The following is a 26,269-nucleotide window of genomic DNA, read 5'->3' as shown; positions in this document are numbered from 1 at the left end:
TTTAGCCTCTGGGCAAACATTCCTCCTATGATGCAAAAATCGTCATTTTGCATCATAGGAGGAATTTTTCCAGAAATAAAATGCATAAATCTCTCGTCTCAGGGAGATATGAGGGGGGAAAGCACAATCATTTGAATATTCTCCAGGGTTTCTACTGATACAAAGCCATATGCTAATCGCTGAAGTAACCCTTTAAAAGACGTCTGTTGTTATTATTTTGAATGAGTGACCCCTAGTGGCCAAAAGTTGCATACTGCACGTTTAAGTTATTTCAACTTAAATTATGTTAAACTGACTTTAAAAAATTTGTTACATCTTGTATAACTAATAAAAACAAGTTTAACATTTCTTAACTTATTTTGATGAGTTAAAACAATGTAAAAACATATGTTGTCATAAATTATTGAACATATAATTTTTTTACAGTGTATTGTAACCTTCCAGTATTATTTTACATTTGATTCCTTATCAAAAAGCTTATATTATTTGTATCTTTATTCTATTGTATTTATTTGTGCTACTGCTTGTAAATTGTTTATTTGTTCTAATTTTATTACTGACCGTTTACTTATCTTTTTTTGTTCAATTCAGTGTTTGAAATCAGACTTGTGCTGTACATAATCTACTGTGCAACAATTGCCCCATTGTAAAAACAAATATTCACTGCATGATCAAACATTTAGGTGAGAGAACTATATATTTTTTGAAAAATGACAAAAAAAAACACCCTCAAATGAAAGAAGAGCCAAAGATTCCCCCAAATTAAAAAAATGAAATTCAGGCCCTGAATGAATGTCTGTAAAAATCCTGATTGGGGCATCCTCTAAATAATTCTAAATGATAAAAAAAAAGTGATCTGTAATATACAGCGGTGGCCAAAATTATTAGAACATCTGACAGATCTGATAATTTTGACCTTTTTTACCTCCAAAACATGATTTCATTTCATAATGTTCATACAAAAGATGGTTACTCTGACCATCAAATATCAGATGAAGTCAGTCGTATTGTTTTTATCCACTTTTAACTTTAATATTTGGTATGTCTGCTTTTTGCAGCATTTACAGCAGCACATCTCTCTAACATAGGGTCAATATATTTGCTCTGAAAACTTCAACACTAATGATATCCCGTGCCTTCTGCAACTGAAGCCCTAGGCTTTCCTTGAATGTACAATAGATTTGTCCAGTTTATTTTCAACTCGCTCTAAATGTGCTTCATGGGGTTGAGGTCTGGACTTTTAGGGGGTCCATCAGTCCATCAGTTTCAATGTTCCAGCAGATTTCTTTCATCGCAGGTAGTTCTGGCAATAGTTAGAAGAATGTTTTGGGTCATTGTCCTCTTGGAAGATAAATCCATGCCTCGCAGATGCACTATAGTAAAGCAGTTGCAATTGCTTTACTTAAAAAACAAACAAAAAAAAAAACACCTATATTTTTGGATACCACTATATATATGTGGTGTCCAAAATGTTATATTATTATTATTTTTTTGTAAAGCAATTGCAACTGCTGTGTTATTTGAAGCAGCATACATTATAAGCCGTTTGAATGCTATAACAGTCCAAGAAAGTGTGATATAATATAGCAAGAACTCGGGCGTGTGTTTTATAAATATAGATCTACTTTACTCAAGGCACCGATAAGCAGGTACCAAACAACACCATGTGCTGTAATCATCAATCATCTTTTCCTGCCAGGCTAAACAATGTTCTACATTTTGGTCGACTTAGATCCCGTCACACGGCTTTGCCAATCTGTCCGCTGCTGAAAGATTAATATTTCATCTTTCTGCCAAGAAGAGAGAGCGTTTCTGACAACCTTCATCTACTGTAACACTTATCATTTTGTAGCAACGCTGTGATAATGGCAGCACTGAAGTGTAGCTGTTCTCTCTCTCCGTCTCTGTCTCGGATAGGCAGGGAGAATTAGGTCCTCATGTAGTCATTGCAGAAAGGCAGAATGGTCATGCCACAAGTGATTATGAGCTGGTTGAAGTGGCGCATTCTGGGACCGGGGAGGCCTATGGGAAAGGGAGCCTGTGCTTATTCTGCAGGTCTACAGATGGATTGTCCCTGACGTGGCTAAAACAAGCTCTGCCTCCCTGCTTTAGTTACTCAATTACTGCTTATGTGTGCCTATTGCTTTCCCAACACACACACACACACGTATTTGCATTCACACAAACTTCGCTCATAGTTTGTAACTTCTTTTTCTTTATCTACCTTTCCTTTCGTGTGACATTCTTCTGTTATTTCAAAAACATTCCTCCTAGTTATGGTCATTATTTTATACATGCTAATCCTATTCTACCTACGGGGATTTGCATTTCTCGGGAACTGGCAGGATTTTATACCAGCTTATGTTTGTTAGCCTTTGTTCGACAGAGGTTGCTCAGGTTTCTCAAGTAATACAGCACTTTATTGTGAGCCAGGAGAGCCTGTACGTATGAAATCGGATGCTGATTGAATTGGATTCAGAACATTGCGGTGGTTGTGGAACAAGAGCGCATCTGTAAATAAATGTGTAGAGCTTCTTAGTGCTTTAATGTGAAACACTTACTATACTTGGGTGTTATGGCAAAGTCTAAAAAAATAATCACAGGTTTCCTTTTTTAAAAGGCTTCTGCAGTATGAAATCCTTTCGTTGACACTGGTCTACGAACAGCTACATCTAAGACATGCCATTAACATGCATTTTTGATGATTGGATCACACTTGACCACATTCAAAATCAGATGTTTATTGGAGCGATGTCCTCTAAGACATGTAGTGCAGTTGCACTTCGGGCGGCCCGAGTTTGAATCCTAGCTTGTGTTCCTTTCCTAATTCCCCCTCCCACTTTGCTTTATGTCCTTTCTCCAAGTACCATCTGATTTAAAAAGGCAAAAATACAATAAATCAATCAATCAATCTTTGATAAAAAGTCAGATTCAGACAATCTTATTCATAGTTTTCATGTGACGTCAATATAGGAACGTCCACCTGGAGGGCAAAACAAGACTGTCCTCCATTGCCCGCCAATCATTTTCACCAGGTTTGTAGTAAGTTTTAATGTAGTAAATCAGTGATATTAAAATACCAAATTCAATATACACCTTATTGATGTTGCATACTCTGTACAGTCAAGCAAATGAACATAAACTATTAATGCAACACACAAGGTTTCTCGTTAGATATTTTTAACATCAAAAACCAAAGAAAACACATTCATATTCTTGGCTCATCTACTCCCCTATATAGTATACATCATCAAAAATATGTAAACTTAATTTAATCTTTTAATATCACTGTACATTAAGGCACTTTAAAGCTGGGTTTATCCTGATCAGCCCTTTTATTCTAACGGTGTTTCTACATGGTTAATCTGTGTTTAAAATTAAGTAGTGCAACACAACTCGATTTAAAATAAAACATATTTTTGGTTTTAAGGTGGAAAATTGAAAGGCTTATGCTGCAGTTCTACGGCTGTTTTGCCCTTCAGGGCTCCATGATGGTCACGTGACTAAAAACTATCCATTCCTAAATGACAGTGATTGGCCTGTGTCTGTTACGTTGAAAACTCTGCTTGCCACTCCGCTTTGTGATGTGACTGTAGCGAGTGCGTTTAATCTGTTTTTCAACACTCGGGCAATATAATCATCAGTAATACATGCGATATCAGTTGGTAAGAGATTTTTTGTTTCCGAATGCCTTTCCGAAAGATGTCAATTTGTCAATTTTATACATATCTGTCAACCCAACCAGTATAATGGGAATGCAAGTATCCAAACTGCAATATTTAACATAACAATTGTAAAGTTTCCAATGTATAAATAAATTACGCACTAAATTCAGCATAACTCTGGAAAAATGTGCATATTTTTTGTTACACCAGTAAGTGGTGACAAGTGACTGGTAAAAAATTGTTGTCATTGAATCATTCATTCAAGAGATTTGTTTAAAACCGCTGATTCTTCCAGTAATGAAATGAGTGAAGTATGAATCATTCATTTAAAACAATAATTTTAACTAATTCAAATTAATTCATTATTTTAAATTGTGCCTGCAGCGATAGAGTAAATATTTTGTCAGAACTGCTAGTAAATGACATGGTATTTTGTTTAGTTGCCTGTTCAGAATTATGGGAAACCGTCATCTTTATATTTGAAAACTTTTTTTGATTCTCAATTCATCTAGAATCATGCAGCTCTAATGGAGACACATTTGAATGAAGTTTTATATATATATGCAATCCCGCTAAAAAAACTAAATCCATATACCTGGATAAGAAATGGATGTTAATGTCAGTGTCAGTGTTGTTTACTGTCACAGCTTTTTAAAGAATATTGAGAAATACATTGCCTCATTACAGTATGCTTTACTTTTTTTTACAGTTCAAGAGGGTTTGTTCTGAAACCCATCTGCTTTGGCCATTTTGTAAATTATCTTTGGTAAATGATGTAACTTTGGGCAATACCACTCTTTTTTCTACCTCTACAAAGATGCAATGTTTTGAAATGTCCAGTTGACTACAGAACAAACCGTTTAGGCTAGTTACTAAAGCTGGGTGTATTACATACACAAAGCACAGAGACACACACACACACATGTACATACACATCTCTCAGGGATGGCCTGATCCCTTGCTTGTTTTCATGCCAAAGTGAGCAGCTAAGCCGCAGGATGCTGAAAAAGAAGAGAGCAGGGGAGAACTGACTCAGTGCCTGTCAAAATGAACAGGGGTGGGTAGCCGTGTAATTATATAGTCAGATATTGAGTGTGTATGTGGAAGAGAGAATGTGTGTCCATTTGTGCCTATAAAGTAATTTTAGTTTCTTTTGTGCAAAGGAACTATATAGGACTTTTCCCAATGCTGGTTTAAAAGGATAATTCACCCAAAAATGAAAATGTGATGTTTATCTGCTTACCCCCAGGGCATCCAATATGTAGGTGTGTTTGTTTCTTCAGTAGAACACAAATTAAGATGTTTAACTCCAAACGTTGCTGTGTATAATGCATTTCGATGGGGTGTAATTCTATGATAGTAAAAAACACATAGACATACAAATATATATGAAACCCTGTGGCTCGTGGCAACACACTAAATCCTCATTTGTGTTTTACTGAAGAAACAAATACGCCTTTTTGATGTCCTGGGAGTAAGCAGATAAACATCCAATGTTCATTATTGGGTGAACTATCCCTTTAGATACAATTATAGCCAGACTATTATAGCCATGTTGCTCCTATCAAAACGTAAAGGTTTGTTTGGTTTTTGAAAGAGCAGTTTTCTAAACTCAGGCGTGCAAAAATGGTGGTAAATCTGAAGGGAATTATCCGTCAAAAGTCTTTACCTCTGGTTTAATTACATATGATTTCCATCCATGCTTTTGAGTATTACTGAAAACCGTGGAAACGGAAATGTGTCTTGTGTGTTTATATAGGGTGATTGTGAATTTGATAACAGCAATCATGCAATCAACTTTCTATGCAAATTTCAGCAACAAACCTTCAGAATAAATTCATGTTACCTCCATGTGACCTTGCAGTTGCTAAAAGCTTTTAGCTAATTCCAGACCTAATGGAATGGAAAAGCTTCTTCTTGTGCCTTCTCTTTTTTCTCCTGTGAAAACATCTTCATCTGTCCTCTGCGGAGGCTCCAAAATCCATTTACAGGTATTTCAGTGCCTGAAGAAGATTGCCATGATTGCATCCCTAAACTCAGGCCCATAGGCTATAACACATGGGGCCCTATTTTAACGATCTGAAACGCAAGTGCCAAAGCGCGAAGCGCAAGTAACTTTGTGGGCGGGGCTCAGCGCTGTTGCTATTTTCCCGGCGGGATAAATGGCTCTTGCGCCCGGCGCAAATCTAAAATGGGTTGGTCTGAAGTAGCTTCATTATTCATAGGTGTGGTTTGGGCGTAACGTGAATAAACCAATCAAAGCGTCATCCAACATTCCCTTTAAAAGCAGGTGCACAAGTTCCATTATGGATTGCTATTATTATGGCGTTTTCACCAGGCGCACGCCAGGAGCGGTTCACAGCCGGGGAGACTGATGTTCTTGTAAGAGCAGTGAAAGACAGAGAAGTTGTGTTGTATGGGGATGGGAGAAACCCACCCAAAATAGCGTCGGTTAAACAGTTTTTTCAGTTTTTCAGTCGATTTTTTTTCCTGGTTCTTGATGGACAAACCAATTTGTCAGATGTCCTTATATACATATATGTCTTGCCACTATTGGGCGAACAGGTCTGATCCTTAATTACTACAATTAGCCTGAATAATTTGTAAGCTAGATTTATGCCTATTTTTCACATCTTCGTGGCAAACCACAATGATTTCCATCATCTCATGTGTTAATATTTTTTTAGTGTAACAATTTATTTGCAAAAATAACTTGCATCTGTGTAGATTACATGAGCAAAGTGTATGCGCGTTGTGCACGCTATACATTATGGTCAAGCATGCGCCCCAAAAATAGCATAATGAACAATTCGCAGCCCGCCACTGACTTTAGACCAGGTTTTTTCTGGTCAGTGACGCAATTGTTTAATGGAACAGCAAAATAGCACCAGGGATTGTTTGCGCCGGAACACACATCCTTTTTTTGCGCTGAACCGCCCAGGGAGCGCAAGTTCATTCACTAGTTTAGCGACTGGCTTCTGTGGAGGAAAAAGCGTGCTTTGCGCGGGTGCAAAATAGGAATGACACATGCGTCGGTGTACAAAGTCAATTGCGCTGGGTGCAAGATAGGGCCCCATGGTTTAGATGTTTATATAGTTTAAGATCATAGTTTAACAGCACAACTATTTTTAACATTGATAAGAATAAGAAATATTTCTTAATCAACTCAGTATGTCATAGGATCACATGACACTGAAGACTAGAGTAATGGCGACTGGAAATTTAGAAAACGCTTTTTTTGCTATTTTACAATATTAATGTTTTGTATCTAATAAATGCAGATTTTGTGAACATGAGATACTTCAAAAACCTTAAAAAAAATATTGCTGACCTCAAAATGTTTAACAGTGGTGTGTTTAGATTACTTAATATTGTATTCACACTAATACCAATTGTTTACCATATGTGTTAATCTACATATAAATATTGCCAGTGTGGTGTTCCTTTTTGTAAAGGAGCTTTAAGGAGCACTGCTACCCTAGATCACTGGCAGATTAAACATTACCTGGAAATAAAGCAAGGCAATGCCTCGCTTGTGCTCAGACGGGGGACTCTGATGCCAATTATCCTCAAATTAAATTATTAATCTTACACTGCTTAACCTGAGTAGCTCTCTCTATTCCCTGTCCAGAAGTGCTGCTTTCTCATATACGCATGGAGAGCTCTTCTGTTATGTTATAGATGTCGCAAAACTCTATCCTGCAATGCCCCTGTATAAACAGTCTTTAACTAATCTGCAGCGGCTTTAATTAGGCTAAACAGTGAGGAAATTAAGCTCTAATCTACATTAAATGAACTCTCAGCAGAGTGCCTTTATTAAGATCCCAACACCTCAGTAGGGGCCAGGACAGGGAGCAGGAGGATACTGGATTTACCACTGACAGTTTTCAGATGTTTAAAAAAGAGTAGCAAGAGAGTTAGGATCACATAAAGGAGAAGTGTACCGTTTTATGTTAAAAACTATAATACAAAATATATAGTAATTTATTTATGGATTCCCATGAAAAGTGAAACAGTTTTGCTCTGTTAGTTAGTTTTAATACATAGATTATATTTGTAATTACGCAAATATTTGTTATATTTTCATTATTATGTTGTATGGTTATTATATTTTTTTTATTGTTTTGTCAAAATGCATTTGCTCATCTTCACAGTAGTGATATTTTTTTAATATGTCTATTTAATATATTTTTATTCTGACCTGTGAAGTGTGAAAGACTTTAAAGCTGCATTGTATGTGTAAAAAGAGCTATACAAATAAATTGTATTTACTCTTTCCCTGCCAGCATTTAAAAAAACATACTGGAAATAAAGCAAGTGAACTGAACAGTTTACAAAGAGAAATAAATGTGCGCTTTGCCCACATTTTTCTTTTATTATTGCTGTTGTAATGTATCACTGAGAAGCCAGCATGTGTATCCATCGACAGAAACATACATAAAGCATTATTTTCAAGTTACAAATCATATTAAAAATGCGTCATCAGATGTGAGATGAGCCGCGGTGCAAGTACGTGCCGGCACCTTTTATACGGCACCCCTGCTCACGTCAGACGGCACCCCGGTTGGGAAACGCTGGTATAGACCCAGCTCCCAACCCAACTTTGAGGATAGATTAACGCGTTATTTTTTGTATGGGCTAAAGACAAAAAGGACAGCTGAGTGGTCCAGTTATGTTCTCTGACGAAAGTACATTTTCCATTTCCTTTGGAAATCAGGGACCCATAGTCTGGAGGAAGAGAGGAGAGGCACACAATCCACATTGCTTGAGGTCCAGTGTTAAGTTTTCACAGTCAGTGATGGTCTGGGGTCCCATGTCATCTGCTGGTGTTGGTCCACTGTGTTTTCTGAGGTCCAAGGTCAAGGACTTCCCGTGTGCCAGGAAGTTTTAGAGCGCTTAATGCTTCCTTGCTGCTGACCAACTTTATGGAGATGCAGATTTAATTTTCCCCGTACATGCACACAGTGCCAAATCAACCACTACCTGGTTTAAGGACCATGGTATCACTGTTCTTAACTGAACAGCAAACTCGCCTGACCTTAACCCCACAAAAAAATCTATGGGGTATTGTGAAGAGGTTGATGCAATATGCCAGACCCAACAATGCAGAAGAGCTGAAGGCCACTATCAGAGCAACCTGGGCTCTCATAACACCTGAGCCGTGCCACAGACTGATCGACTCCATGCCACGCCGCATTGCTGCAGTAATTCAGGCAAAAGGAGCCCCAACTAAGTGTTGAGTGCTGTACATGCTCATACTTGTAATGTTCATTCTTTTCATTTAGCCAAGATTTCTAAAAATCCTTCCTTTGTATTGGTCTTAAGTAATAATTCTAATTTGGGATTTTCCTTATTTGTCAGTTATAATCATCAAAATTAATAAAATAAACATTTGAAATATATCAGTCTGTGTGTAATGGATGAATATAATATACGTATAATATAAAAAAGTTTCACTTTTTGAATGAAATTAGTGAAATAATTTAACTTTCTGATGATATTCTAATTATATGACCAGCACCTGTGTGTGTGTACCGGTATGTGTGTATGTGTATATATATATATATATATATATATATATATATATATATATATATATATATATATATATATATATATGAGGTGTCACACTCTCCACAGATTTCTGTCCCGTCAGTTTTTGAGCTCCTCAACCGGGAGGAGAAACCTGATAGACAGCTTAGAGGATTCCATCTGTCAGACTGACATCTTTTCACACAGGTGACAGGTGGTGTATCAGCACTGTGCTAGTGTGTTTGTGTGTGTGTGTTATTTTAGTAAATACGGTGGGGGTGTTATGTAAGTTCAGCAGGGCTGTTATAATTACCATATGTCAAAAAAAGAAGGTGATGGCCATTGTTAACCGCCGCTCAACCGAGCAATACTTTGATCCTCCCCCGTATAATTCATTGTTTTTGATGTGTGAGGTGATTGTAAGGGATTTTGCTGATGCACAGAAGTGTGAGATGATTCTGACAGGCCCTGGGGTGCAGGGACAGACACTGGCCACAACTGAAGTTTGAGTCCGAATAACCACACTTAGATTTTCTAGACAACCAATGCAAAGAAAAAGTGTGTTTAAATGTGTCACAAATATGTGTATGATTGTGAGAAAGGGAAACATGGATGTTTCCATCTGGATGCCGCTGTTGGGAGTTTGTTATTGTAGGGGTGTCAAATTGGGTTAGCGAAACAGGATTTTGAGGGGGGCGTCGTCTGTGAGACTTTCAGAAGGGATTAATCGTGAAGTCCCAACACATTTGAGTTCAGCTAACAAGGCCATAAGCATGGAGGTTTGGCCTCTAAAGTCCTCGGCTTTTCAATGGAGCAGAAGCTGCAGATTGCAAAATAATGATTCTGACCTCTGGATTTATTTATGAAGATGAAGAAAAGAGCAGGTAATAATTAAAATTATAAATATGAACTTAAATTATAATACATTTTAATATATACATTTTAGAAAAGTATAAAGTTAGTTATTAATCAAATAATTTGGCTGCAGAAATATTGTTATTTTAAGTAATTAAAGTGGTCATTTTAAAGTTATTAATGAGCACTAACTTTGATGGACCATTTAACTTCTTGTAAGTATGAATGTGCTGTTAAATTTACTTTGATACATGCATTACATACCAATATCTATTTCCAAAATATACAATATGTTTGTTTGTGTGGGGGATTTTCTCTCTCTCTGAAAATAGTTTGATGCACAACAAGGTACTACCCTCCATAACATTACCTGTTGACATAGATCCCCTATAGATGTTGAGATATATCCAACAAGGAGCAAAGCTGTTCTTTGCCTTTCAGGGGGCCAATCCTGAGGACAAATCTTAATTACACCACAAGCTTTTGGCAGCTCTCCGCTGTGAATCGAGAGCCCTACGAATCATGTCAACACTCACAAACAAAATGAGAGCAGAAGAAATTAAGTATATGAGAAGTTTATGAGGTCTTTTCAACTAAAATTGTTTTGAGTGTGTGCTGCATTTTCTGATATCACCTACAGACTCCAATATAGCTTACCTGGTGTGTTATCACATTAAAAACTTTCACAGGAATACACTGGAGACTAAACTGATTATGCTCATCACACTTGAGCAGAATTACAGAGATTCCCAGTTGGGTTTAATATAATTTTGGTGTTACTTCCTTAAAGTATTTTACTTCTACTTTGCTTTACTGTGAATATTAGCACAACGAGCATGTACTTTTGATTGCATACTGTTAATATTAATGTTCAAAAATAATATAAATAATAAACTTAAACTTATATTATTTGGGCTTGTTGCCAAATATTTCTAATAGAAATATATTCTAATCTAATATTGCAACATTTCATAATTTCATTTACACTGTAAAAAATTATTGATTATGAATTAAATTGAATTAAAATTTTGAGTTCATTGAAATTAAAATTTTGAGTTAATACAATTAACATTTTTTGAGATTCAACAACCTTTATTAAAAGATTATTAAAAGATTTTGTTAGCATATTGGGTAATAATGTGTGTTATTTCTGATGACGCAGTGAAACATAAAAATTATGCTATTTTCATGATTTATCACATTTTTTATGTGGTTCAGATACAAAAATATTTTTAGTTTCTATTTATTAAACTAATTTCCTTCATTGTATCAACTCAAATTTTTAATTTCAATAAACTCAAAATGTTAAGGCAACCAGGTTACTTACTTTTTTAAGTTAAACCAACAAAAACCACCACAAATTTTTTACAGTGTAGTTTAACTTAAAATAACTAGAATCTGAAATAAAAATAAAATTGTGAGCAAGGTATTTTTATATTTAGATTACATCTGGTAGTCTTTAAAAAAATTGAAAAATTTAAAAAAATTTTTTTTTTTTTAAAAAATCTCAATTTAAAATTTCACACGCTCATTTTTTATGTTTTATGCTTTCATTTATAATTTTGTGATGCCTATGTTGTTAAAAAAAGTGTACCATTCAAAACGATTGATTTTATTTTTAACTGTTTAATTATTTTAGATTTTTCTTTTTTATAACTGGGATCTCTGAAATGATAAGTAATGTAACATTCCAAATATGAAACTTTTGAATTTTGTTTAGTTCTCATAAGATGAGTAAAGGTTGTGAAGTGTCAATCCCATTCTTAAATGTTAAGTATGATTTTTGAGCAATTAAAATGGCCTTGGGGTCTCTCAGACCTCAAAAAGGAAAGGTTAATGTATTGCTTTTGACCAGCAGCAGAGCAGAGAGCTGCTCTCACAGCAGCTCTGTCAGAAAGCATTGAGTTCGGTCAGATCTACATTATCCATGTTCATGTTGGCGTAACGATGTGTGAATGTGGGTGGTCAGTGATGCGCCCTGGATTCACTGAGTCATCACATGGGGGTTTTCCTCTAAAAGCTAAACCCTACTACCGCCTCCCTCTCTACCTCATGCTAGCTTTTTATAAGAGTAATGGTGTACCATAGGAAGTCTAGTTGTGGGGTAAGTGCCTGTGTAACCACTTGCTGTTTTTGAGGTGTGTTCACAGATGGTGCTGCTGTTGTGTTGAATTAGAGCAATCCACTCATGCAAACAGACAGTGTGTTCATTTGGTTAATGCGGGACCTGTAATACCCTTGAATAAAAGCATTAAAAGTTCAATTTACACGTTCTTTGTTGGTAAGAGTGTTATACTCACAGTATTGCCAAAGCATCAATACACACAACGAAAGCACTGACAAGATTTTAAAAGAAAACAAAAGTATCTATGATTAAAAAACAAGGTGACAGTAATAAATTATAATAATGATTTATTTAAAATACTTCAAAAAATAAAACATAAACCTGAGAGACAAGTTCATGTTTTTAAGAAATTGTAATCTCAATGAACAACAATTGGCTAGGCCTAAAATACAATAAAGCACCACATCCTGGTGATACAATGTAAACAGACTTGTCAAATGTGCAATGTGGGATATTTTTTTGCTTGCCATTTACTGGTATCTTAAGTAGATGCAGGAAGCTGGCATTTATCCCTCTAGTGATTTCTGTAACTTATACATATTGTGTTTCTCCCCAGGCACAGAAATCATGGATAGAAAGAGCTTTCAGCAAGAGAGAATGTGTGCACGTTATTGTAAGCACCAAAGACCCCCATAGGTGAGTACGGCCACTACTGCAGTAGTCTGTGCACAAGGTGAATTTTTGACAATGATGTAATTACATGATGTAACTACATGTGTCAGTGCTAATAATGAAATAAAAATCATTTTTCATTAGCGTGGCCTTGTTCGATACTGTTAGAGCATCTAAAAATACCACTAAGCATCTAAATAATCACTACAGATTGAGGAAGTCAACGCTTGTGAAGAAGATCTTGTTTTCTAAATGCTTCTTTTATAGTTTTTTAAAGACGTAAATAAATTGTTAGCTTTGCTGTGATTAATCTGGCAGAGAAATGTAAATCTCAAAGCCTCTCTAAACCCTTTAATAACATTGAAATCTGCAAATAAGGATTTTTATAGTCTACTCGCTGAGAGTTTTTACTTTCGCTAAATTTCACATTCTCTTTACCGCTTGCCTCTTCTGTCACAGGTGCTGTTGTGGCCGTCTAATTGGTCAACATGTCGGCCTGCCCCCCAGCATCTCATCCAATCAGAATGAGAAGTCAGATCGTGTGCCAAAGAATGACAGTTTGTCAGAGAAGTGGTCCATCAGCAAGCACACCCAGCTCAGTCCCACTGACGCCTTTGGAACCATTGAGTTCCAGGGAGGTGGACACTCCAACAAAGCAATGGTAGACACATTCAGTCTCTTATTAATAATGGTTTGATGCTCAAGTGCTCAAAATAACTCTGATAAAATATGCATGAACCTTTTAGAACCTTTTGCAAGGCATTTATTAATGTCTTTTGATCCTGCCAGATCAATCTTCGAAATATCATCCATTTTACACCCATAAAGTGACATTCAGTATTTCACAGGACATTCAATAAGACTAAAGATAAAATGTAGTGTGCAAAATGATTTTATTCATTTGAAATTGATTAAATAAGGATAAGTAGACATTACGTACCAGAAAAGTGGCTGTTATTTAACACTATAGTGACATTAGCGGAAAAATTATTTAAGAAGAACACACTTTTTACCTACATGTTGACTTAAATGACAGTTACACTCTTGCTGGCTGTTATCTGCGCACAAAAGTATTAAGCAGCTAAGTTTTCAAGATTGATAATAAGAAGAAACGTTTCTTGAGCACTAAATCATCACATTAGAATGATTTCTGAAGGATCATGTGACACTGAAGGCTTTGCCATCACAGGAATAAATTACATACAAAATATTTTTAAAGGTCCCATGGCATGAAATTCTTATTTTATGAGGTTTTTCAACATTAATATGAGCTCCCCTAGCCTGAATGGTTTCCCCAAGTTGCTAGAAATTTTGATCAGTGTAAAACGAGTTCAAACGAGTCTTTCTCTGCCTTTGAGAAAATGAGAGCTCAGACGAGCTGATCTTGAATTCTCCTGTTATGATGTCATACCAGGAAAGGTTACCCCCCCTTCCTCTGCTTTGCCCGCCCAGAGAATTAGTAGAGAAAGGAGTCCGTTTATCAGTGGATGTCAGCAGCACAGGCTTTATCATAAGGATTTAACAGCACCGTGAGTAACAGTGTTCATTAATGCCTGATCTGGGATCAGTGAGTTCTGATGTGTAGCTAATCATTCAAGTTCACACAGATTTTCTTTCTAAGTCGTTTAAAACTGTCAGTCCCGCAGCTGGCCGTCTTGATGCATCAGTGAATCAAGCCATTGACTAAAACCATCAACTTCACGTCATTTCTGTTAGCAGCATGAAACAAATCTGTTATTTAAATGATTAAACTACAGAGAGCATTCAAAGAACACTCTTTATAATGTTCGGATTGGCCAATCACACGTTTGAATGACGCTGCTCATTATGCTCAACAGAAGCTCTTACTCTATTCATGTCGATGACGTGTTTGTTGTTAGCTGTGGTGAAAGCATTTTGTGAGAGAAATAACGTTGCAAAGTTCACTCATGTTTATTCAGAGCTCTCGGATACAAACAAAATAAACTCGCGCTCTCAAAAACTCGGTACAATAACACTTCCTCAGCAATGTTTCCCCAGCTATCTGTCTCTCTCGACTGGCAGCGCTGCAGCTGCTCTGCTTGCGCCTGACTAAACCACGCCCTCATCCGCACGTTATCTAATTTTAAATGCAAAAATGTCAGCCAATCACAACAGTGGGTGTTTTCACTGAAGACTCAAAGCAGACACGCCTCTTGAAACAGAGCATTCTAAACAGAGGGCTAATATCAGTATAGAAAAAAATGCCTTTAATTTCTAAATTATGACATTTTTTGATGTAAAAACCATACTATCAATATAAGTACACCCCAGGAAACATTATAAAACAATAAAACAACCCATGCCATGGGACCTTTAAATAAATATAATTAATTTTCCTATATTTTTGATCAAACGAAACCAGCCTTGATCAGCATGACACTTTTTTCAGAAATAATACAAAATCTGCAGACTCAACTTACGAATGGTATTGTAAAATCTTATATGTACTGTTAAAGATTGTCTCAAGACTTCACTTTTATGTTTTGTCAGTATGTACGAGTGTCTTATGACACCAAGCCAGACTTACTCCTGCACCTGATGACGAAAGAGTGGCAACTGGAGCTTCCCAAGCTGCTCATCTCTGTTCATGGAGGACTTCAGAACTTTGAGCTGCAGCCCAAACTCAAGCAAGTCTTTGGCAAGGGTCTAATCAAGGCTGCCATGACCACTGGGGCCTGGATCTTCACTGGAGGAGTTAATACTGGTGTGTACAAGGTGTTAATGTATCTTTACGTTTAATTCAGATTCTGATTAGATTACTCTTATTTAGATTCTGAGCAACGCTAGTCAAAATAGATACTGTCTTAATTCTTAAAGAACTTAGAGATAAATGGCTGATGAAGATCATATGTGTAACTGTGTGCATCTCAATGTCCATAATGTATTATGTGATAGCTCTCACACTGAGAATGTGTTATCTCTTCCATTATCTGTCACTTCAGGAGTTATCAGGCATGTTGGTGATGCTCTAAAAGACCACGCTTCCAAATCGCGGGGGAAGATCTGTACTATCGGCATTGCCCCCTGGGGGATTGTGGAGAACCAGGAAGACCTGGTGGGCAAAGATGTAAGTGACTTGACTACAGATACATTTAATTACTGAACCTATTCTATCATAATATATTTTTCTAAATGACCAGACTTTATTTGGTTTGGACCATGGCAGATTTGACAAAATGTGCTTTCGTTAAATAATTAAATAGTAAAATTGATATATTCATAAAAAATATTATTCACAAGACCAAATCTCCAGATCACAACATGATGATTTTCATGTTGTCTCCGCATGTATTCTCTGTCATGTAGAATTCTATAAATAATTTATGTGTGAGCCACTACATATACTCAGTTTCACCTCGACTTGTCAGTGTGTCTCTGGGGGCTGATGCACAACTGAGACACATAGATAGAGTCATTCTTTATTTATAACCTCTGATTTCTATCCCCCCTTACTCATACACCATTTTGGTTCTGTCTTTCTCTCAATCTCTGATCTGGTCTGGTCGGATATCTCATGTGAATGTTTTAAAGACAATGTTAAATAAGACACTATATGTGCACTATTTCTAGATCACTGATCAAATAAGCAAATTTGTGGCATTGATTGTGTGACTCTGTAAATATTGCTTCCATTAAAGCACAAGGCAACAAGCTAAATACGAAAACAGTTTGAAAATCATGTTACTTGCAATTTTTACAGTATTAATTATTGCTGAATGTGTTCTCTTATGTCCACTGATAACTTGCTCATGCCACTCTGCTTTAAAGGGTTAGTTCTCCCAAAAATGAAAATTCACTCATTAATTACTCACCCTAATGTCGTTCGACACGCGTAAAACCTCAACTTCATCGTCGGAACACAAATGAAGATATTTTTGTTGAAATCCGATGGCTCAGACAGGCCTCTATTGACACCAATGTCATTTCCTCTCTCAATACCCATAAAAGGTACTGAAGACATTGTCACCAAAGCCATTTCACTACAGTGGTTCTACAATAATTTTATGAAGCAATGTGAATATTTTTTATGCGCAAAAAAACAAAATAACCACTTATATAGTTATGGGACGATTTCTAAACAAAGTTTCGAACCGTTATGAAACAGTGTATCGGATCTTTGTTTTGAAATTCGCCTATATACGTCTTTATTTGTTTTGAATATACGCCTATATTCGCCTATATACGTCTTTATTTTGTTTTGTTTTTGTGCACAAAAACTATTCTCGTTGCTTCATAAAATTATTGTAGAGCCACTGTAGTGAGATGGACTTTGCAATGGCACATTTAGTGCCTTTTATGGGTCTTGAGAGAGGAAATGACATTGGTGTCAATGAAGGCCTTTCTGAGCCATCAGATTTCCTCAACAATATCTTCATTTGTGTTCTGAAGAGGAACTGAGGTCTTACGGGTGTCAAACGACATTAGGGTAAGTAATTATTGACAGAATTTTCATTTTTGGGTGAACTAACCTTTTAATGTCACTGTCACTATTGTGTCCTTTTTCATATCCTGAAAATCCCTGAACAGCTTCTTTTTACTTCATGCGGTGTATTTTGCAGGTGGTCCGGCCTTACCAGACGATGTCTAACCCTCTTAGTAAGCTAACGGTACTCAACAGCCTACACTCCCACTTCATTTTGGCTGATAATGGCACCACCGGAAAGTATGGAGCAGAAGTCAAACTGCGCAGACAGCTTGAGAAACACATCTCTCTGCAAAAGATCAACACACGTGAGTACAGTTGCGAGTAATTAGAGATGCTAATGTTCATGCAATTACTCCAAAGTGCAAATTTAATGGTGCATTTCAGTTCTTTTCTAGGGAGGTTATAATAGCCTTATATCATCTGTCACTACTTCTAGGTTTTGTTGTACTGATCTTCAAAAGCCCACAGAAGAGTTTCACTATAGATTGCTGTCAGAAATGCCCAGATCAGTTTGAGGCTCAACGTCAAAATGCTACATGAGTTGCAAGATTCATAGCTAACTGCACTGAGGGAGCACAAAGCGTTCCGCAACTGCACTCCGCCAGATAATGTCCATACAGTCCATTTACTGGCATAAAGAGATCAAATAAACGTCATTCAGCTGAAGGAACACATTAAGAATAAATGCATTAAATCACAAACACAAGTTTTGTTTGTGCTTAATTGGATCATTTAGGGTCATTAAAAAAGTGTATGTCTCCAATGTTGTGTATCTTTATAATTTAATAATGAAATAAATTTTTAAATATATACATTTTATAATTTTGACAGTTTATTAGATACACAATTTCCCACGGCACTAAACAAGCCATTCCATATACCTGCCATGAACAGCGCAAGGTCAACAGGAGGTGAGCCAGAGATTGACCTCTGTCATGTGACCTGTGGACTTCCCTTTGTCATCCTATGCCTGGAGTAATAGAGGGGGCTGGGAAGTCAAAGGGACGCTCAGGCGTCATCATTCGCATCAAAAATGACACCAGCCTCACCCACGCTGATTCATCCGTAGGAAGCAGCATGTGAACGGATCACTTAATGTAATCAGCATTTAAGCCGGCGACTGCCTTGACATTTAAATGGGCAAAACCTATAACACAACCAACCCTCTAGCATGTGGAAATTCAAACATGTTTGAGCCCTGTAAGCAGAACAGATGAAACATGTTTAAGCTCATTAAATCATCCTGTGACACATTCATGACACATATTCACACAGCGATAAGAACAGTTTATTCTGACATCACTCTCATGACAAAAGCTTCACATATCTGAGCAATATCTCAGCCCGCAGCCTTCTCTCTCTCTTTCTCTCTCTCTCTCTGTTGCATCAGCTGTGTGATGTGGTGTTTGCTCTGGCTTTGGGCAGAGCTCATTTCTTTATTTTATTACCTGTCCTTTTCAACACTAGAAGAACATCAATAATACTCTGAGGCATCACCATAAGGCTCACAGAGCTACATAGACCCTCAAACATGGAATCAAATCTCTTTGTTTTGGAAGAATTGCGGCAGGCTGCGGCCCGGCTTATGTATTCACAGTCTGACAAGCACTGCAGCGGTACTGGATTAAAATGAATTACGGACCCGTACTTGCTGTTGTTGGGCTAATGAGGAGGGCTTTTTGAGTGTTTCTCCGGTGAAGGAAAGAGTAGCGTGCACAGGATGCAATGAAGATTTCCTTGCAGGATAAGATGGGATGTGAGAATCAATTTCATTGTACACAATTAGGAGCAGTCTGATTGGAATCAGCGTTTAATTCCTAGTTCACATGGGAAATATGTGTGAACGGTCCAATGTGAATTAGAATGGATGTAAACAGGGAGGAATTCAGTTAGAATGACTTGCGGCCACTGATGGCATAATTTATGTAAGGATTAATTGACGACGGGCTGTTGAATTATTCGAAAAATAATAATGCACACAAAATACATTTGTCAGGTTTTGTCCTTAAAACACTTTTATGTGCAGGACTTTCTTAGACATCTAAACCAAAGCCTACATTGTTAATTCCAAAACATAATTTTAGAACTAGTAACGGAGGCTTGAGATAGCAGACTAATGCAGTTATTAATGCAGTTATAAGAGAGTATATCTAATGTCTTTCGACAGTGTTTGGCAGCAGCTTCTACTAATACGAAAGAACCTCGCTAGTCAGAAATATCATGTAGCTTGTAAGTTACTAAACTATTTTCATCATAATATAATCAGAAAATCGCTGACAACACCTTTCTGCATGAGTCTTTGTTAGATTGAGCGGGGGAGAAAGAGAATATGTGCTTTCCGCACATAAAAAAGTAATTTTATGGCCCAAAAAACATGGAAATAATTTGACATTTTTATCCTAGTGTTTACTATATTTATTTGCTTTATTTGGTTTTGGTTCTTTTGCTGTTGTCGGCTGTAAGGACCTTTGAAATACCTGACATCATTTGGCGAACGGATATGGAACTGTAATGTGGTCAAGACCTGCCCGGATCTACTTTACCTGTGATTAAGCAATTATGCAAATACAGTAACTCTACATAAACTGTACAGTGCAATTACGTAACTGCACAGTGCAAAATACATTACAATCGGCTAAAACTAATACGCAGGTTACTTTTCTGAACAAGAGCGCTCTCGAGTCCGTGTTCCTCACACTGTTCACGTGAATCACGGCACAGATCGGCACACACACAAAATACCGCCAGTTCAATAGATAGCGTGCAGCTCTTAAAGGGGCCACACTACATTCCTACTCGTTACAACCTCCTCCAGGTATGGTGTGGTACCAATGCGCTCTCAGGTCTGCATGACAGCTTTCACATGACTAGTTTTTCATATAAACTGTACCCTGTTCTGAACTAAACTGCCAATGTAAAAACTCCCATTATTTATATTCTTAAAATGAGAAACATTACTGCTTTTTCTGAATTTTTAAGCTTAGGCTTAAGAGACATGAAAAAGTTCTTTGAAAAACATCTGTGACTTTTAATACATGTCTAGTCTTCATGCTCAGAGTATGGTTTCACTAATAATAAATGAACACTTGCATAAAGCATGCATATTTGTCCATACACATGATGATTAGAGTATTAAAAAGTTGTGATTAATCGCAAGTTAACTCATGACATTAATGCGATTAATCGCGATTAAATATTTTAATCGATTGACAGCCCTAGTTTCAACTGTAATTCATCACTATCAGAATTAACAAGTGTGCACCCTCATCAACAAACTAGTGTGTGTTTTTCTAATTTATTGCAGTGCACATGCGGGAACTGTATCAATAACAGCACATACGTTAGCCCAGCACTAACGTGAATGACTGATGTAACATTAAAGTTTGCAAACAAATTTTGCTTCATCCTTTATCTTTACTCAAAGTAGTAAGGCAGTAATGACAGACAGTCTGCATTAATATATCAGTTTTAGGTAATACTGCAGTACACAGCTGATTTACAGTATTATTTCAGTAAGACAGTAATAACGTGAGTTAGCCAGATACCTACACAATATGATAATGACTTTATATACGGTGCACTTTCAGATTTTTAACTTTGCAGGATGTTTTCATTCACTTTGAACTATGTTACACACTACATGAAATGTCATTTTCAAAAATCCATAATAGGGGCTCTTTTAAGTTTTTGGTGTAAGATGCGTTTTGTTTATTTTATTTAATAATAATAATTAGGATTCTGTTATTTGATTTGTCGGTCAAAATTAATTTCATCATCTACATTTTCAAAATGCATACAGTATATTATTTTGTATTTCATTTAATATCAACATTTTACATTTTTTGCATTAGATGTATTTTTTATACTCAGCAAAAATCAGGTGGTGGTTGGAATACGTTTAGCCTGGGATCACCTTGGCCCAGTAAATCTTTGTTCCCTTAGCCCAGTTAATCTTTGAAAATGTTTTTAATTATGCATCAATTTAAATTTGCATCATCATCCTGTTCATGCTATGCTTCTCTTTATATATGATACAATTTAGCAGTGAATTTAAGTTCTTCTTAAGCAGGGGCATCTTCCTCTAATTAAAAAGAGCAGACTACTGTGCTCTGGGACCGTAGATCCATCTCTCTGAATTAAACACCGGAAACTTTAAAATGGAAGAGTGTACCTGATTACTAGATATATCTGGTTATAATGCTCTCCATCATTTCCAATAACGTGATATTAATTGTGCTAAAAGTAGTACAACTGTTTGGTGAATTCACCCCTTAGGGAATAATTTCATTAACATTCATGAATTAATATTCTAAATGTATTTTATCTATTTTAATTGTATTACATTATATGCTGTGTATTTAAATGTCACCCTTTATCCAACACTCTAGTCATTTACACTGATTAAAAGTCCAATCAAACTATGTTGGCTGATGGTGTTTCTAGCCTAGAAACCTGTTTTAGCCTTCCCTTCCACTAACTGGGTCTTCAAGTGATGAGATGATGAGCTGGTCTTTTTACTTTGGTGGTTTATTTCTGGATTTTGTTCCATGCTGCTCATCTCTGCGGGCTCTATCTCATTAGCATAATGGAGCAGTAGCTGCTGTATTGACCAGACATGAAGGGTGCTGTGGGAGTTTTTGCCATCCTCCTCCTAAAGGTTTATTTGATTGGAGTCTTTTTTTACCCTCTTAAAGGAGTATTTTAGGAAGCTTATGCCGCAAATGTCGATTTGCACAGAAGATATTTTCGACCAATTCCTTCAGTTTTGTAAAAACAAATCCATGAACAGTAGCTATTGCACTTTTAATGGAAGCCATAGGGCAAGCAAAAAGAAGAAAAAAGCATCATTATTTAGTCCATATGACAAAGGTTTGAGATCAGGAAGATTTTTTTTAAAGAAATGTATACTTTTATTCAGAGGTGACTTAAAGACAAGTATAATGTTACAAAATATTTATTTAAAATAAATGCTGTTCAGTTAACTTTCTATTCATCACAGAATGGCCAGCAGCCATATCACCCTGTAACCTAAGACTAGTTTCCCACTGAAGCTAAGCAGGGTTGAGCCTGGTCAGTACCTGAATGGGAGACCTCCTGGGAAAACCAGGTTGCTGCTTGAAGAGGTGTTAGTGAGGCCAGCAGAGGGCGCTCACTCTGGGGTCTCTGTGGGTCCTAACACCCCTGTATAGTGATGGGGACACTATACTGTCAAAGAGCATCGTCCTTCGGACAAGACGTTAAACTGAGGTCCCGGGATGTCCTTCGGAAATGTCCTCCAGGATGTCCTTCGGAAAAAGAGAAGAGGTTTAACCCCGGCATCCTGGCCTAACTGCCCATTGGCCTGTTTATTGTTGCCTCCTAATCCTCCCCCTATACTGATTGGCTTCATTTGGGTGTTCTGGCACAATATGGCTGCCGTCACATCATCAAGGTGGATGCTACGAATTGGTGGTGGTTGAGAAGATTCCCCTTCCATATGTAAAGTGATTTGGGTACCCAGAAATCGCTATATAAATGTAATTTAAGAGTCATGTGAAAACATCACAGTTTCCACAAACAGCACAATTTTTTGACAGCAATCACAATAATAAGATATTTTACTTGAGCAAATCAGCACATTAGAGTGATTTCTAAGGACTATGATGACGAAGGTCTAATAGAATAGATTATTTGCGGTTACTGTAGGTGCAAGATAGAAAACGTTGGATCAAATCAAAGTTTAGCCCACACAATACACCAAATGAATAGTACATGTTTTCTTCCTCACTTTCAGTTCTTGATCATTGTTTGTTTGGCAGTTATATTCACAAAAACTCATTATACCAGTTTTGGACATGGTTCTTGTGTCTAGCTGTTCTGTTTAATCTTAATGAATAAATAAATAAACCGCATTTGTCACTGCCAGGCAGGTGATGGGACTGTTCACACAAGGTGTAAATGAAATAGATTGAGAGTGACACAGAATGAACTGACCATTCTTTTTTTCCACGGGTCTAAAAAATTGAGATTCATCTTCCATCTACATGCTTGGCAGGGGGGCATACAAATCAACCCGTCCCTGCCTCAGTAACACCCCTCATCTCCTCATTTTCCTCTCCGAGAGCACAGGGGCTTGTGTCTATTAATGCTGGGCTTGCTGTCTACTTGTAGTGGTGCCATAGGTCAATTGGTAAATGTGAAGAGGTTATGGAGTTAGCTGGAGGCACAGGACTTACCACTGTGGGTCTCTGAAACATGGCAGGGGGACCATCAAGTGCTTAGTGAGGGATCGGCATAAAAAGCCACATTTTATGAAAACTGAAGAATTCAACTTTTAAAATCTTGTTTGCAGTATTTTCTGTTGTTTTGTTTGTGTTTAACTGCTATAGCCCTCTAGTTACTTCCAGCATCATCATCATGCTTCTGAATGGATCTTCTCTAATGAGAGCTGACCAACTTGATTATTTTTTCTTTCTTTTTAATAGATGATCTGCTTTAGAAAATAAAGGGATGATGAGGTTTTTTGATGATGATGATGATGATGATGATGATGATGATGATGATAGAAGATCTAAGATCATTTGACTTGCCGCTGGGTACATGTATGACATTCTCTGATTAAATGGTAAATGACTGTACTGAGATTCAAAAACAACTTTTCTTTCAGTTGTTTACTTTCTCTGGCCACTGATGTGGTTGGCAGCTGAAGATATCAGCCGTTAGAACAAGAACTGACAAACAAACACCCTGCCCACCTAGATTCTTTTCAAAGTCTCATTGGGATCTACTGGGGGTTGTTAGAAAGAGAAGGTTAGGTTTGGATGACATTATAATAAAATAGCACAAGCAAACACTCATCTGCTTTTTTAATCTTTTATTTTTTTATCTGATTTTATCTCTCTCTCTCTCTCTCTCTCTCTCTCTCTCTCTCTCTCTCTCTCTATGTGTATGTATATATATATATATATATATATATATATATATATATATATATATATATATATATATATATATATATATATATATGTATATATATATATATATGTATATATATATATATATATATAATAAAATAATAATAATAAATTTTATTTATAATGCACTTTATATTAAACAAAATCTCAAAGTGCTACAGAATTTAAAAACAAAAACAAAACAATCAACAACAATAAATAAATAAAACCGAAAAATAAAATAAAATAAATTAAACAAGTAGCAAGTCAATTAAAAGCTCTGCTAAAAAGGTGGGTTTTAAGACCACGCTTAAAAGTATCTATAGTCTGTGGAGTCCGCAGGTGGTCAGGGAGAGCATTTCACAGACTGGGGGCTGAAGAGCAGAATGCCCGATCCCCCATAGTACGGAGATTGGCTGTGGGAGTTTTGAGGCGATACAGGGAAACAGAGCGGAGGTTACGAGTGGCTGTTTGTGTGGTGAGGAGTTCCTTGAGATAGGAGGGAGCATCACCATGGATGCACTGGTGGGTAAGGAGAGAGATCTTGTACTCGATCCTGAACGACACAGGAAGCCAGTGGAGTGATTTTAGAATGGGGGTGATATGGTCGTATTTGCGCACCCTCATGAGGATCCTAGCAGCGCTGTTCTGAATACACTGCAGCCTCTGGAGATTTTTGCTAGGGATGCCAATAAGGAGCGCATTGCAGTAGTCCAGCCTGGAGGAGATAAAGGCATGGACAAGCTTCTCCGCATCAGCCAGTGATAGAATGGGACGAAGTTTGGCAATGTTTCTGAGGTGGAAGAAGGAGGTCTTACACAGGTGTTTGATGTGCGCTTCAAAAGTAAGCTGTGATTCCATTCTGACCCCCAGATTCGTGACTGAAGTGGAAAGAGGAATGACCTGATCAGAGAAAGCAATGCTGGTGATAACGGACTTCTGGACCTGAAGTGGAGTGCCGACTAGGATAGCTTCAGTCTTGGAGCTGTTTAGCTGCAGAAAGTTTTGCTTCATCCACGCCTTTATCTCATCCAGGCAAGTGATCAAAGTGGATGGTGTGAGGTCAGCAGAGGGAGATGAACTTGTCCTAAAGTAAAGTTGAGTGTCATCAGCATAGCAGTGAAAAGAAATCCCATGCCGGCTGATGAGACGGCCAATGGGGAGCATGTAGAGTATGAACAGGGTGGGTCCGAGCACAGAGCCTTGAGGGACACCGCAGGTGACATTGTGTGACAGGGATGTAGCTTCTCCTAACGCAACATATTCAGTTCTCCCAGTGAGATAAGAAGAAAACCAGTTGTGGACCGAGTCAGAGAGACCAATGGTGGAATGTAAACGGTGAAGGAGGATGTTATGGTCAACTGTATCGAAAGCTGCAGTTAAGTCCAGGAGGATGAGAAGGGATGGGGAACCAGCATCTGCCGCCATCAATAGATCGTTTGTGACCCTGACCAAAGCTGTTTCTGTGCTGTGTCCTGAGCGGAAACCAGACTGAAATTTCTCATAAAGATGGTTATGCTCCAAATGGACCTGAAGCTGTGCAGCAACAACTTTTTCCAGCACCTTAGAGAGGTATGGGAGGTATATACACATGTCCTTCTAAAAAAAATTGCATATTGTGATAAAGTTCATTATTTTCCATAATGTAATGATAAAAATTAAACTTTGAACTGATTAAACTGATGATTTTGGCCAGACCTTGAGGAAGATTGTGGAGAAGGACCGATTCCAGACCTTGGGGGACCTGTGGAAGCAGTGGACTGAGTCTGGAGTAGAAACATCTAGAGCCACCATGCACAGGCGTGTTCAGGAAATGGGCTACAGGTGCCGCATTCCCCAGGTCAAGCCACTTTTGGGCTACAGAGAAGCAGCACTGGACAGTTGCTCAGTGGTCCAAAGTACTTTTTTCAGATGAAAGCAAATTTTGCATGTCATTCGGAAATCAAGGTGCCAGAGTCTGGAGGAAGACTGGGGAGAAGGAAAAGCCAAAATGCCTGAAGTCCAGTGTCAAGTACCCACAGTCAGTGATGGTCTGGGGTGCCATGTCAGCTGCTGGTGTTGGTCACTGTGATTTATCAAGGGCAGGGTCAATGCAGCTAGC

The 26,269-nt window shown here is 37.4% G+C and overlaps 1 protein-coding gene and 1 pseudogene across 16 annotated transcripts in view; both read left to right on the top strand.

The window, feature by feature from the left end:
* The window catches only part of trpm3 (transient receptor potential cation channel, subfamily M, member 3), a 198,815-nt gene that overhangs the window by 112,522 nt on the left and 60,024 nt on the right, over window positions 1–26,269 (top strand). For all 16 annotated transcript variants that reach the window (XM_067439009.1, XM_067439010.1, XM_067439001.1 and 13 more), the window contains 5 exons: window positions 12,734–12,813; window positions 13,249–13,450; window positions 15,301–15,514; window positions 15,753–15,877; window positions 17,370–17,541. In XM_067439009.1, coding sequence (XP_067295110.1) covers window positions 12,734–12,813; window positions 13,249–13,450; window positions 15,301–15,514; window positions 15,753–15,877; window positions 17,370–17,541 — 793 coding nt within the window. The remainder of the gene's footprint in view (window positions 1–12,733; window positions 12,814–13,248; window positions 13,451–15,300; window positions 15,515–15,752; window positions 15,878–17,369; window positions 17,542–26,269) is intronic.
* LOC137072176 (5S ribosomal RNA) lies at window positions 22,240–22,356 on the top strand (annotated as a pseudogene).

This window comes from Pseudorasbora parva, chromosome 3 (assembly GCF_024679245.1).
Source record: "Pseudorasbora parva isolate DD20220531a chromosome 3, ASM2467924v1, whole genome shotgun sequence".
Classification (NCBI taxonomy): domain Eukaryota; kingdom Metazoa; phylum Chordata; class Actinopteri; order Cypriniformes; family Gobionidae; genus Pseudorasbora; species Pseudorasbora parva.
Note: the sequence above shows the minus strand (reverse complement) of the source record. Positions and strands in the feature narration are given on the sequence as shown.